The sequence below is a fragment of the Onychostruthus taczanowskii genome, unplaced genomic scaffold, assembly GCF_017590055.1.
Source record: "Onychostruthus taczanowskii isolate IOZ18803 unplaced genomic scaffold, ASM1759005v1 scaffold12, whole genome shotgun sequence".
Taxonomy (NCBI): Eukaryota; Metazoa; Chordata; class Aves; order Passeriformes; family Passeridae; genus Onychostruthus; species Onychostruthus taczanowskii.
Window position 1 is genome coordinate 8,317,118 of NW_024498351.1, and position 11,698 is coordinate 8,328,815.

The 11,698-nt window shown below is 38.4% G+C and overlaps 1 protein-coding gene across 1 annotated transcript; it reads right to left on the bottom strand.

Moving 5' to 3' along the window:
• Nucleotides 1-9,823: 9,823 nt before the first annotated feature.
• NPY1R (neuropeptide Y receptor Y1) lies at nucleotides 9,824-11,493 on the bottom strand. The gene is made up of 2 exons (XM_041395753.1): nucleotides 10,795-11,493; nucleotides 9,824-10,674 (listed from the first exon to the last, which is right to left on the bottom strand). Exons 1-2 carry the CDS (start codon nucleotides 11,491-11,493, stop codon nucleotides 10,216-10,218), a joined length of 1,158 nt encoding a protein of 385 aa, XP_041251687.1. The 3' UTR covers nucleotides 9,824-10,215.
• Nucleotides 11,494-11,698: the final 205 nt, after the last annotated feature.

Below are 11,698 nucleotides of genomic sequence, written 5' to 3' on the forward strand. Positions count from 1 at the left end.
TAATTAAATACCCCTGTAAGCAGGGATCTGCTTCCAGAGAGCACTGAAAAATCAGCATAGCTTTCATATGGGGTCAGTAACTGCACAAGCCTTCAGTGAGATTTTTAAGGCATCAAAACTGTCTCTGTGCTACCCTGAACTAAAAACACAAGTTAGAGTGTTGTTTGAAGGACAGAGGGTATGGTTTAAGAAATCATATAAAGTATATGTTTTGAGCAGAGAGGTTTTGTCTGGCTCTTTTTTTTTTTTTTTGCTTAACTGTAATCATAGTCATTGTACAAGCAGCACCGCATTTCTAAGAAAACTATCCAAGAAATCACATGGTAATACCCCGTGTGACAGGGCTAGCACCAATTTTTAATTAAAATGTATAAATAACACTTGTGTCTTTAATTTAAAACTAGTAACATGGCAGAAATCATCATCAGAATCATTGCTTCATCTGTAGCTTTTTTTAAAAAATGTACCTAGGAAGCAACGTATTTTAGAGCAATCAGAACTCTTTCAAATTCATCCAGCTCTAGAGTGGCAAAAGAATAATTTGTACTATCAGCACTTTCAATAGCAAGTCATCTGTCTAACACAGGAACCATGCTAAACTGGATTTTACTATTCAAATAGTTATGTTTTATTTAAAAACTAAAAATGCCCCAAACACAAACTGTGAAAAACACATGTACTACAGCTTAGCCTAGGACCTGATAATTGTCCTACATTTCCTACTACAGGTTATTCTAGCTACCAAAATTATTAACATTCAGATTCCATGTCTCCATGGCCTGTTCTTGGCCCACAAATTTGCCTCAGCTCTCCCCTCATATTTCCATAGAGACTAAAAGTGCATTACCACAACTCTTGGTTGTGCTCCATGACTGTTGGGCCCCATGGCCTTCCTTCCCATGTTGCACTGCCCAGCTCAGACACAAGAGCATACTTGTTGCCCTGTCTATTGATAACATGGCTGGAAGGCTGCTGCCAAATGTAGCAGGCAAGTGTGGATCTTCCATTATTTTCCCTACTTGGGCATTGAAAAAAATGCTTTTACCTGCATAGATCCCAATCTCCCGCAAACTTGCAAGAGTACAACTGCACCAAGCTACTGTTATATTCAGTGCTTTTCTAACAGTGCTTTTATAACTCAAATATAGTTTAAAAGGTCTGTCTAAAAGCTTATTACACCAAATTTGGTCAACAGAGTGAAGTAAATGGCAATACTTCTATATGAGAGGTTACTTGGATCTTCCTTAATGGGTTAATAAAAGCAATATATGACAATGTGTCATTGAAACATTTGCAAAGTAAAAAGGCTTTTTTAGAGAACAGGGCTGATGTTCAAACTTAAATATGCACTTACTGAAGTCAAGGTAGACAATATCCACTGCTCTTCCTTCATCTACCGTGCTAGTAGTTTGCTTGGTAGGATAATAATCTTCATAGAAGGATAATAATCATGTTGGTTAAGTATGACCCATCTAAGCACCCATGCTGACTACTCCTGATCACTTTCCTGTCCTTCGTGAACCTGGAAATGACTTTCAGGATCAATGGTTTTCAGGATCTGCTGTTCAATGACTGTGAAGGAAGGCTGCATCCAGATCTAATGGATTTATTTCTATCAAGCAGTTTAAGTATTCCCTAACCCGATCCTTTTCTACCAAGGGTATGCCTTCCTTGTTCTTGCTTTTCCCTCTGGTCTCCAGGTCCTAGGATTTCTGAGGTCTTGTCATACTAATGAAGACAAAGGAAGGAAAGAATTTAGTACCTCAGCCTCTTCAACATCCTGTGCCCCTACCCCACTTAGCAGCAGACCCACATATTTTGCTGTTTGTGTACTTAGAGAAGCCCATCCTGCTGCCTTTCTTGTTGCCTTGTTCCCTCACCAGACTCAACTACTGTTGAGCTTTGCCCTTCCTAATCCTATCATTGCATCCTCAAGAATTGTTTCTATGTTCCTTTTCTGGTATCTATCACTTTTTGACCTTTCTGTATGCTTGCTTTTCAAGGTTGAGTGTTCCTAGGAGCTCCTTGCTCATCCACACAGGCCTTGTGGTATCGTTGCTTAACTTCTTGCTCATTGGGATGGACCATTCTGGAGCTTTGAAGAGATGATCCTTGAATATCAAACAGCCAGCCTGGTCCCCTCTTCCCTCCATAGCCTTATCCTATGGGACTCTATCAGGCAGATCTGTGAAGAGGCCAAAATCTGCTCTCCCAATGTTCAGGGCTGTGATCTTGCTGCTTGCCTTGCTCCATTCTTTTAGGAGTCTAAAATCCACTGTCACTGAAGCCAATACTGCCTCCAGTTGTCACATCCCTGACAAACTCTTTCTTATTTGCAAGTGTGAGGTATATCAGATCTTCTCACTGATTTCTGTGTCATCTCTACCACGAAATTTCCAGCAGTGCTTTCCAGGAACTTCCTGGATTTCTAAATGCCCTGCAGTTTTATCAGGGTGGTTAAAGCCTACCACAAGGATGAGGTCTAACATGGTCTAAACATAAGAACTACTAAAGGTTAAACGTTTTATGTAAATTGATAAAATTCACTTGAAGTTAGAATTTTAACGTGCTTCTATAAATGATAGTAAACATATATATCTATATTCCACTGTGTAGAATTTAAGATGCTAACACTTATAATGTGTATGTCCTGCTTAAAAGAATAACCTTATTTAAATAACAGGTACTCAGTTTATTCAATACCATTTCACTCTCAGAAAGCTTCAACAAATCTGTCAGGACTGAGTGAAACTCATCAAGGAATTGAAAAGCCAAGGTATTTCATTTCCTTATGTTACCTTAATCCTAGGCAAGATAAAATCTGTGAGTCTAAAAAACCAATCTGAGAGCTTCAGGATTAATCTCATCTACCTGCCTCATCCATGCCATAAACTTCTGGACAATATCAGAGATGTTTCTGCAGCATTTGACTAATATGAATGAGACCAGGCCCAGGCTTTATAATTTCATGAAGTCACTTGGTTATCTGAATGTATAAATTCCACTACAAAAATCATTAATATTTGAATTCAAGTTTCTGTATGTTGACTTAAATGTGCCCTTATCTAATTCTGAGGAGACTTGTTTTTAAGCAATGGCTTGCAGTGGTTTTATTAAGACTGCTTATGTTCCTGCTTAAGGTGCACCTCTACCAGGTAAATGCACAGCCTGTGCTGCAGGCTGAGATTCCTTTCTGTCTGAGGTGAATTTCAGATGTAAACTAACTTATGCTGCCTGGCTGTTAGTGATTTATATATATATATATATATATATATATATGGTGAAAAAAGCAGCAGTAGTAGTAATCATCATCATCATCATCATCATCATAATCATCATCATCATCATCATCATCAAAAAAAAAGCCCACACTTTGGGTAGTGATGAATTGCTGGTACTCTCTTCAATTTTCTGTGAAGCAAATTGGTTTAAATCAGTAAGCCAGGCAGCTCAGCGGACACATTTAACTTGTAATTTTGTCAAGAAAATACATCAGAGTAAAACTCACAGAAGAACTTAAGAGGATAACCATACTGTTAGAAGGAGCTGAAGATGACTTTTTAATTTTTCCCTTGGACTTATGTAGATGCACCTTAGTATCACTTAAAAGTACTTCACCCAAAGCTGATTGAAGTCAATGAGAGGCTTTCCATTAACCCTTCAGGGTTTTAAGTGAGGCTTTAAGGCTTTTACTTCAGCACCTAACTACAGGCATAGCAGCATGGTGACTGACATCCAGGTGATGACCATTGTGCCCAAACTAATAATAAGTCAAAGCTTAATTGAAGAGCCTCAAACTTTACAGTCATAATAATAACGGTAATAAAAATCAGAGAAGGTAATCCAGTCCTCTCTCTTATATCTCTTAATTATACAACTTTTACTAGTCTTCAAGAGAAAAAAGTGAAGACTTTTCCATACATATCTTCAAGTATAGTACAAACAATGAGAAGCTTATAGGCAAGTGAGAGGCTGTAAGGCTAAGTAAGGATTCAAAGCGGGTTACCCAGTTTCTCCTCTCACTGAATGTCTCTGGTGGCTGATCACCAAGAGAAAGTTTACTCTAGACGTACAAGCTGACATTTAGGTTACACGAATTAAAATTATAAAAACAGCTTTAAATGAAAAGAGCTGAATAACAGTATGCAACAACTACATTTTCAACTTCTCTTTTGCCTGAAACATCTTCACGTTGCCAGTCACATTTCTACAAGCCCTATATGGCCTCTCACCCATGTATTCAAGCACACACTGAATAGGATCTTTCAAGGACATGTTTTCACAGACAGCTTTTATTAAGAAATAACATAAACAGCATAATAAAAACTTGGGAGACTTTCATAGCTTGGGAGAGGCTGGGGCAGGGGGAAGATTGCAAAGGGAAAAACAGCAGCAGAGTATCAGTGTGGATATGAGCCAAGAGAGACAAGGAGGGCTTTGTTGATCAGGTTACTCCTCCTGCCATAAACAAACCTTCTCCATGTTGTGCAGAAGAAGAAGCAAATGGACTCATGCATTAGGTGGGTGCAATGAAAAGCTGTTATTTTTCAATGGTGCCAAAACCATTTCATTTCCTTTGTTTCAAAAAGCAATTTAGATTAATCCAAGGTAAAGAGTATTAAAAATATATATTTTCAGAGTAATTTATAAAGGTCCATATCCTTTTTCTGGAAATGGAACAGAGAGCCTGTTTATCATTTATACTTCTTTGATTACCACTTTGCTCAAAAAAACCCATTTACCTCAGTCTGTTGGCCCCCCAAAATAAACAAATATCTGATTCTCCCTTTGAGTCTTTTTGTGTCCGACAGAAGGCATCAAGACTTCATCTAGATCTTCTACTTTTTCTCTCTTCCAAACTCTACTTCCCTGTATATCTGAAATGTTGCATAATTTGTAGCAAGCTAGTTAACCATGCAGAGCATCTCCTGTGCAGCACTTTTCACCTGGGGCAAATTCTTGCAACTAAGCCTGACCTATGATAAATAATCAGATAGTCAATTCAGATATTTGGAAAACACAAGACAGTGTGTGCTGTCAGTTTTGCTGCAATGAGCTGGATGTTCTGTATGGACATACTTCCTACACAGGCTTTGTAAATTATATCCTTCTAAATTTTGAGAAACTTGCCTATGAGACGCTTGCCGGAAGATCATTTTAATGAAAGAAACTATTTAAAGCACTGTGCTGAATAGAACTGAATTTTATCATATACTCAGGCACTTTGCAAAATCAGAGTACAAATTTCTGCAGCTTCCTCAGAAAGCAGCTAGCAAGGGGATGAAATACAAAGTGAGAGCAGAAGCTCCAGGGAAAATGGAGGAAGGGAAGCAGTAGTCACCAGGCCCAGTGCTGCCCTGGAAAATGCCAGTCCTGCCACTTAGCAGCTGTAGAGACAACTGAGGGAAAGACATTTTGGCAATGCATAGCACCAGAGTAGTGTAGGTGTGAGTGCCTTGGAGGCTAGTGAAAGAAAGCTGATGTTTGTCCTTGTGAATGCACGCCTGAATAGTTGAAATATAGACTTCGATCAGACCATTAACTCTGTTATGCATGGGCAGAAATACTGAAGTCATTTCTGACCACAGGTTAATTAAAGTGTAAGAGCCAAAGCTGATCACATTTGTTCATCTTGTATGTTATACTCAAGCATTTGAAATTCTGCAAAACCTGCATAGAAGAATTTTCTTTCATGTCAACTTTAGTAATGGCTTGGCTAATTAGTAATAACTCAGGGAAGCAGATACCACATATTAAAGAACACAAGAATGAAGAGGACATGGTAGATCTTGGAGCTGTATATATAACCTTCTTCTGAGAAATGACTGTCAAAATTTATCATTTGGTTATAATTATTATTCCTCTCTCCTTTCCACTCAACTGAATTAATCTGTTGCAGACAGAAATGTTATTTAAGCTTATGTTTCCTACTGTTTTGTATGCTTCAAAAATAAGAAGAGAAGATAGAAAATCTCCTTATTGTGTTCATTCTCTATGTACTGCTTTGGTAAATTCTTTGCTACAAAGTAGGAAGGAAAGCATTAAACTGAAGTATTATGAGGCCCAGAAAAAAAATCCAAAGAATCCAGAAAAAAACAAAACAAAACAAAACAACAAAAAAAACCAAAAAAACCCCACAAACAAACAAACAAAAAACCAACCAAAAAAAAAAAAAAGACAAAAAAACCCCCTAACTATATGTCATTAACTTATTTCTGTAAAAAGCTAATACCCAAAATCAGATTTTTAGGAAAGAGTGTGAACTTCCAGCCATCAATGCTGTTTTATTTAGTAGAAAGCCTAGGCTAATGGTGAACTTTGAGAAAGCTCTCAGTTTTTTCATCTGAGAATGTTTCTCTGAGGTCAAAATGAGAATCTGATATATAGGCCTGGATTGAAACATATAGTGATTTACAGTCTGAATATGAATCAGCATAAAATTTTCCCTTTAGGATCCATTAATAATAGCTGGTACTGTAGTGCAAGAGCACAGAGTCAGAATATATGAGCCCTTAGCCATTCACACCTTCATCAGTGATGAGATGCAGTCAGCATCAGCTCAAGTCCCCCAGGGGTTCTGTCATGTTGATTTCTTTTCCTGCTTTAAATCTTTTCTCTTTATGTGGTCATAATGACAGGGTAGATGATATACATGTAGAAATATATTTTTAAATTTCCAGTCCTCTCTTAGCCTACCAAAGGCAGGTTTTATTGTCAATTAATCACTTCCTTTCTTATTATCCTTTTTTAATGTTGATGTGAAAGTCATCAATTACTGTACATAGTAACAATGACACAACCTTTTTTTAAAAAAAAAAAAAAGCAAAATGGGAACACAGATGTATTTATTAACATTATATACAAATATGCTGGTTTATTTAGATTATGCAGAAATGTTATGCAGAAATGTTTGTGGTTGATCAAAGTGACGTTTAAGATGCTAAAATAACTGACAAATGAAGTAAATACTGATGCTTATTAGATAGTTACATTTGTCATTTAAGGCTGGAGATTTGACATGAAATGTATGACACATAAATAATAAGATACATTAAAGATCACTCACTATTCTGTTTTTCTGTCAGTAAAACTTTTCTACAAGTCTGAAAGAATAAAAGGGATCTTCAGGCTTTTGAGACAGGAATCAACACGTGCTGAAGTGTGGGACGTTTGACAAAACAGCACGTAGAAGAAATAAATATCAATCCAGAATGATTGAAAAATTACAGTGAAACACGAACCCTGTCAGCTTATCCTGTAAGAAATGTAGCATATAGAGGAGAAGCCATGCTAGAGCTCTGACAATGAAAAAGAGGATCAGTACTGTAGCTGGCTGTTGGGAGGGGAAAGCTTTGGACAACTCCAGCATCAAGTCATGAAACCAAAGACAAAAATACTGCTCTCAGTAGATCTGCGCAACACCCTGCAGATGTTAGGTCAGCACCTCAGAGAGACTACTTTTATCTCTGTCCTCGTAACAAATCCCTCAGAAGAGCCATGAATTTGACTCTGAAATTCTCCAAATGCATTTTCCTGCAGGACAGTCCTTACATTGTGTTCATTTCCACTGTCATTGCAGGCTGTGTGCCCTGTGCTATTTGTGTGACAAAGCACTAACCTGCGTCCTCAGCAGAGGCTCAGAAAGGCTTCTTGCAGGGAAGTGAGGAAATGTAAGAAGCCTGATCCCAGGACAGCAGTGCAGAGGGAAAACAGCTCCTGAGCTCAACAAGGATGAGCAGGAAGAATGCTCCCATTTACAGTTCACCCTGTTGATCAGGTGCTGGGGGCAAAAAACACCTGACATGCATTCTCAGGAGATAGCATGACACACTGTCAGATGGGTTCTGTGTGATTTGAGGCTGTACCTCAAGCAGAGAAATGTTGGCATCGGAAGAATTACGTTGCTATCCCACTGGAGACCTCCAAATCTTAGGGCACACCTGGTTCAGGTCCCTGAGCACCAGCAGACTCCTCTAAGGTTCCTCTACACCTACTCTGTATAAGCACCTAATTCAGCTTAGTCAAAACTTTCCAGCAAACTAACTGGAAAGTTTCTTAACTGAGTGAATTTTTCTTTTTGCACTACATTGAAAGAAAAGGCTAAAAAAAAAAAAAAAAAAAAAAAAAAAAAAAAAAAAGAACTTTTTGTAATGGGAAAAACCCACTGTGACAATCTTAATTTAAAAAAAAACTGGTTTTGTACATTGTATCTCATTGTGAAAATACACATCCTTGGAAATATGAAAATTGTTGCAAAGTGAGAGAGAAATAACTTCGGGAAACCCCTTACAAGTTATTAACAGCACATTCCATGAAGAAGCACAAAGAAAAAGGAAATCTCATAAAATACAAAAGGCCAAAGCTCTGAAAGAACCTTCTGTCTTATAATTAATTTTCTACATTCTGCCTCTGTTCTCAAGCACAAAAAACTCCTTCTAAATTAAATTATCTTCCAGTAGAGAAATACATGGAATTATAATGCACAAGAACACATTGCTACTTTAATATTCTACACTATTTATAAGACAGCACAAGGCACAGTGTTTCACTTTTAAATACTGGCAACCCAAATAATTTTAATTTCTTAGGTATTTATCTATGTCAAATTTAGAACATATGAAATTCACCATAACATCCTGAGATATTTTTGCTTAGAAATATATCACATCAGATTTCTATTTATGTTGCATTTACATTTATATCCATTTTGAAGACTGTCTTGTCTGCCAGAATGATTTAAATTGACCTTGCTGAAAGAAAGTAGGGTCTATACTGTATTTTTAAAAGCTGATTATTCAAAAAGACATTGATGATATAGCAAAGTACACTGCATGACACAAAACCTCAGCTGGCTGGTGCTGCTGTAATTTCATTTACAGCAGTCAAGTTATATGGTTTCCCTCAACTGGGACCTAGCCACGAATATTTTGTTTAATTCGAAGATATTTATTTTAAGCAGTAACAGAGGTCTATTGTGTATATTTGGGAAATGTTTCCATGCTTCAACCAACTGTAGGAATTGTGAGTTTGGAAGCTAAACATACCAAGTATACCCAAGCTATATTCACACCCTTCTTTTAAATTTTGCAGGTCTTGATCAAACCATCCTTTGCCTTGGAGATTGTCCAGGTTTATGCCATTGCACGTGAACACAAAGTATTATGAGGCTGTACATTATTTATATAGATCAACACTAATTATTATGAAAAATCTCAGGTAGCTCAATCTTACTTTTTTAATACCAGACCTCAATTTCTCTGTCACCTGTGAGGATGGAATTGCACCTTGTCCAGACAGCAAACAGTCCCATCTCCCTCTAGATTCTGGACATAGGTCTCAAGGAGAACTCACATGGTTCACAGGCTTGGAACAGATGGTGCATTTCATCCCAGTAACAGTAACTCCTGTCACTGATGCCAGATAAAAATGGGGTTTGGATTTTTTAATTTGAAAAGCCTGTGTTATTAAAACCAGCTGTAATCATTTGGGACTGAAGTCCCATTTATGTTTTCATTTGCTGTGCTGAAGCATCAGTTATCCCATTGTGCTCTGTGGAATTACTGTAGGGTTTTATTCTTGTAAATGAGAACAGAATTTCTTTCTTAATCCTGTCTTTGAAACTAAGTGATTACAGTCCAAATTGCCTCTTTGAATGAGACAACTGTATGTCCCCATTTAAACATACTCTATAGGTGTCACATAATTTTTTTTTTTGCAAACCTACACTATCTTTACAGGATTTTAACGTCGATGAAAAGATGAATTTTTTAAAAAATCCTCTTCAAATCAGAATTTTCTAATTTTATTTTTTGGTAGGCAGTGCTCCTGTGGTTCATATTGTTTCTAATGATCTTAAATGGACACTCCTCAAACCTACTTCTTTAAAAAAAAAATATCAATAAGTAAACCTTTGTGCTGAAGCACAGAACTGTACAAAGAAAACAGAACAAAAACAGCTGATGAAAAACCATAGGTAGCAGCAGGTCTGACTATGTCTTAAAATAAAATTCAGGTATAACTTCTGTGAACATTAAAGCAATAAAAAGGACAAAAATGCACAGTGCATAATTTCAAAGTAACAACAATCAAAGTTCCTTGGAAAAGGAAGAAAAACATTACCCTTTTTGTACTTGTTATATAATTGTGCTAGTCCTTGGACACACTTCACCTTCAATCACACTTCTTGCAGTTTGGTATAGAATTTCTATTACTTCTTTATATTTTTTCATCATCATCACTATTTATTTTTTTAAATGTGATGGGGCTTGCCTGCCTTAAAGAGGTTTTTGAAACATCTGTGTGCATGGTGGACATGGCTATAGTCTCATAATCCTCCTCACGGGAGTGGAAGTGACAAAAATGAAAAAAAAACTGCAGGTCCCTTTGAAAGTTCTTATTGAGAAACCCGTAGAAGATGGGATTCACACAGGTGGAGATCATGGCAGTGAGGTGGCAAATCAGGAACAACAGGTTGTGGCTGCAGGTAGCAACAGGCAGAATTTCATGATTCCAATCAAACACGATATTGAAGATGGTGAGAGGCAGCCAGCAAACTGCAAATGCAACCACTATTGATATCAGCATGATGTTGATCCTTTTGGTTTCAGAGGATCTGTACTTACTGTCTCTCATCTTGTCCATCATGTTGTTCCTTTTTTTTAACCGTATGTATATCTGCAGGAAATTCAACAAAGAGAAACACATGGGATAAATTAACCTGCCACTGTCATCTTTGCAAGAATAAACAAACATCAGGTAGAACGAAGTACATATTGCAAGAGGATTCTATCTTACCTTCAGGTAGCAAATAAATATAAAACAAAGTGGTCCAAAGTACTGAATCACCAAAAGCGTTGTGGTATAAGAAAGCCTGGCAGTGTCCCAGGGGAACAGGTCCAAGCACACATATTTGTCCTTATATTCATCAAATGTTACATTTCTGAAGGGCTCATCTGTTAATACGTGGTAGATCAGGAAAGGCAAGGAGGAAGCTGTGGCTAAAATCCATATGGCAGCAATGCCCATGTAGGCATGTCTGTTGTTCGGCCTCCAGCCGCGGGGATTGATGATCAGCTGATGGCGCTCAATAGCAATGAGGACTAAAGAAAAGACCGAGACGGTGATGGAGGCACACTGCACAAAAGGGTTCAACTTGCACATGGCCTCCCCAAAAATCCAGTGGTCCATTAAAGTGTACACAAAGGTAAAGGGAAGACACATGATGGTCACTAGGAGATCAGAAAAGGACAGGTTGACAATGAGGATGTTGGTAACATTGCGCATCTCCTTTTGTTTTAAAATAATGACAATCAAGGCCAGATTCCCAGAGACTCCCAGAATTATCACAGTCCCGTAAGCCAAGGCCAAAGTGAAGACCATGGCCAAGGGCACATGGCAATCTTCATCCTCAAACTGCAATATCTGCGAGTTCATCTCCGAAAAATTCAGGTGACCGGAAACATTTCCCGGTGGGGCGAGCACCGAGGTGTTCATGCTGTTTCCAACTCGCCGCCGAGCTCCGCCGCCGCGCCGCGCTCATCCAGCCGCTGCGAGCTCTGAAGGCGCCCGGGGCCCCGCAGCGGAGCCCGGGCCGAGCCCCTCAGTGCCGCATGTCCCTCGCAGCACCTGGGGAGGAGGGAAGCAGCAGGGCCGGTCACGCCGTGTCCCGCGGCAGCTGGCCGCCCGCAGGGCTCGCTGC

What these genes read in the sequence shown, in the direction of transcription:
- NPY1R (XM_041395753.1), bottom strand. Translation starts at nt 11,493, where the DNA reads ATGAACACCTCGGTGCTCGCCCCACCGGGAAATGTTTCCGGTCACCTG. An exon ending in TATTTATTTGCTACCTGAAG is followed by an intron (nt 10,675 to 10,794) that starts GTAAGATAGAAT and finishes AATTTCCTGCAG; the next exon opens with ATATACATACGGTTAAAAAA.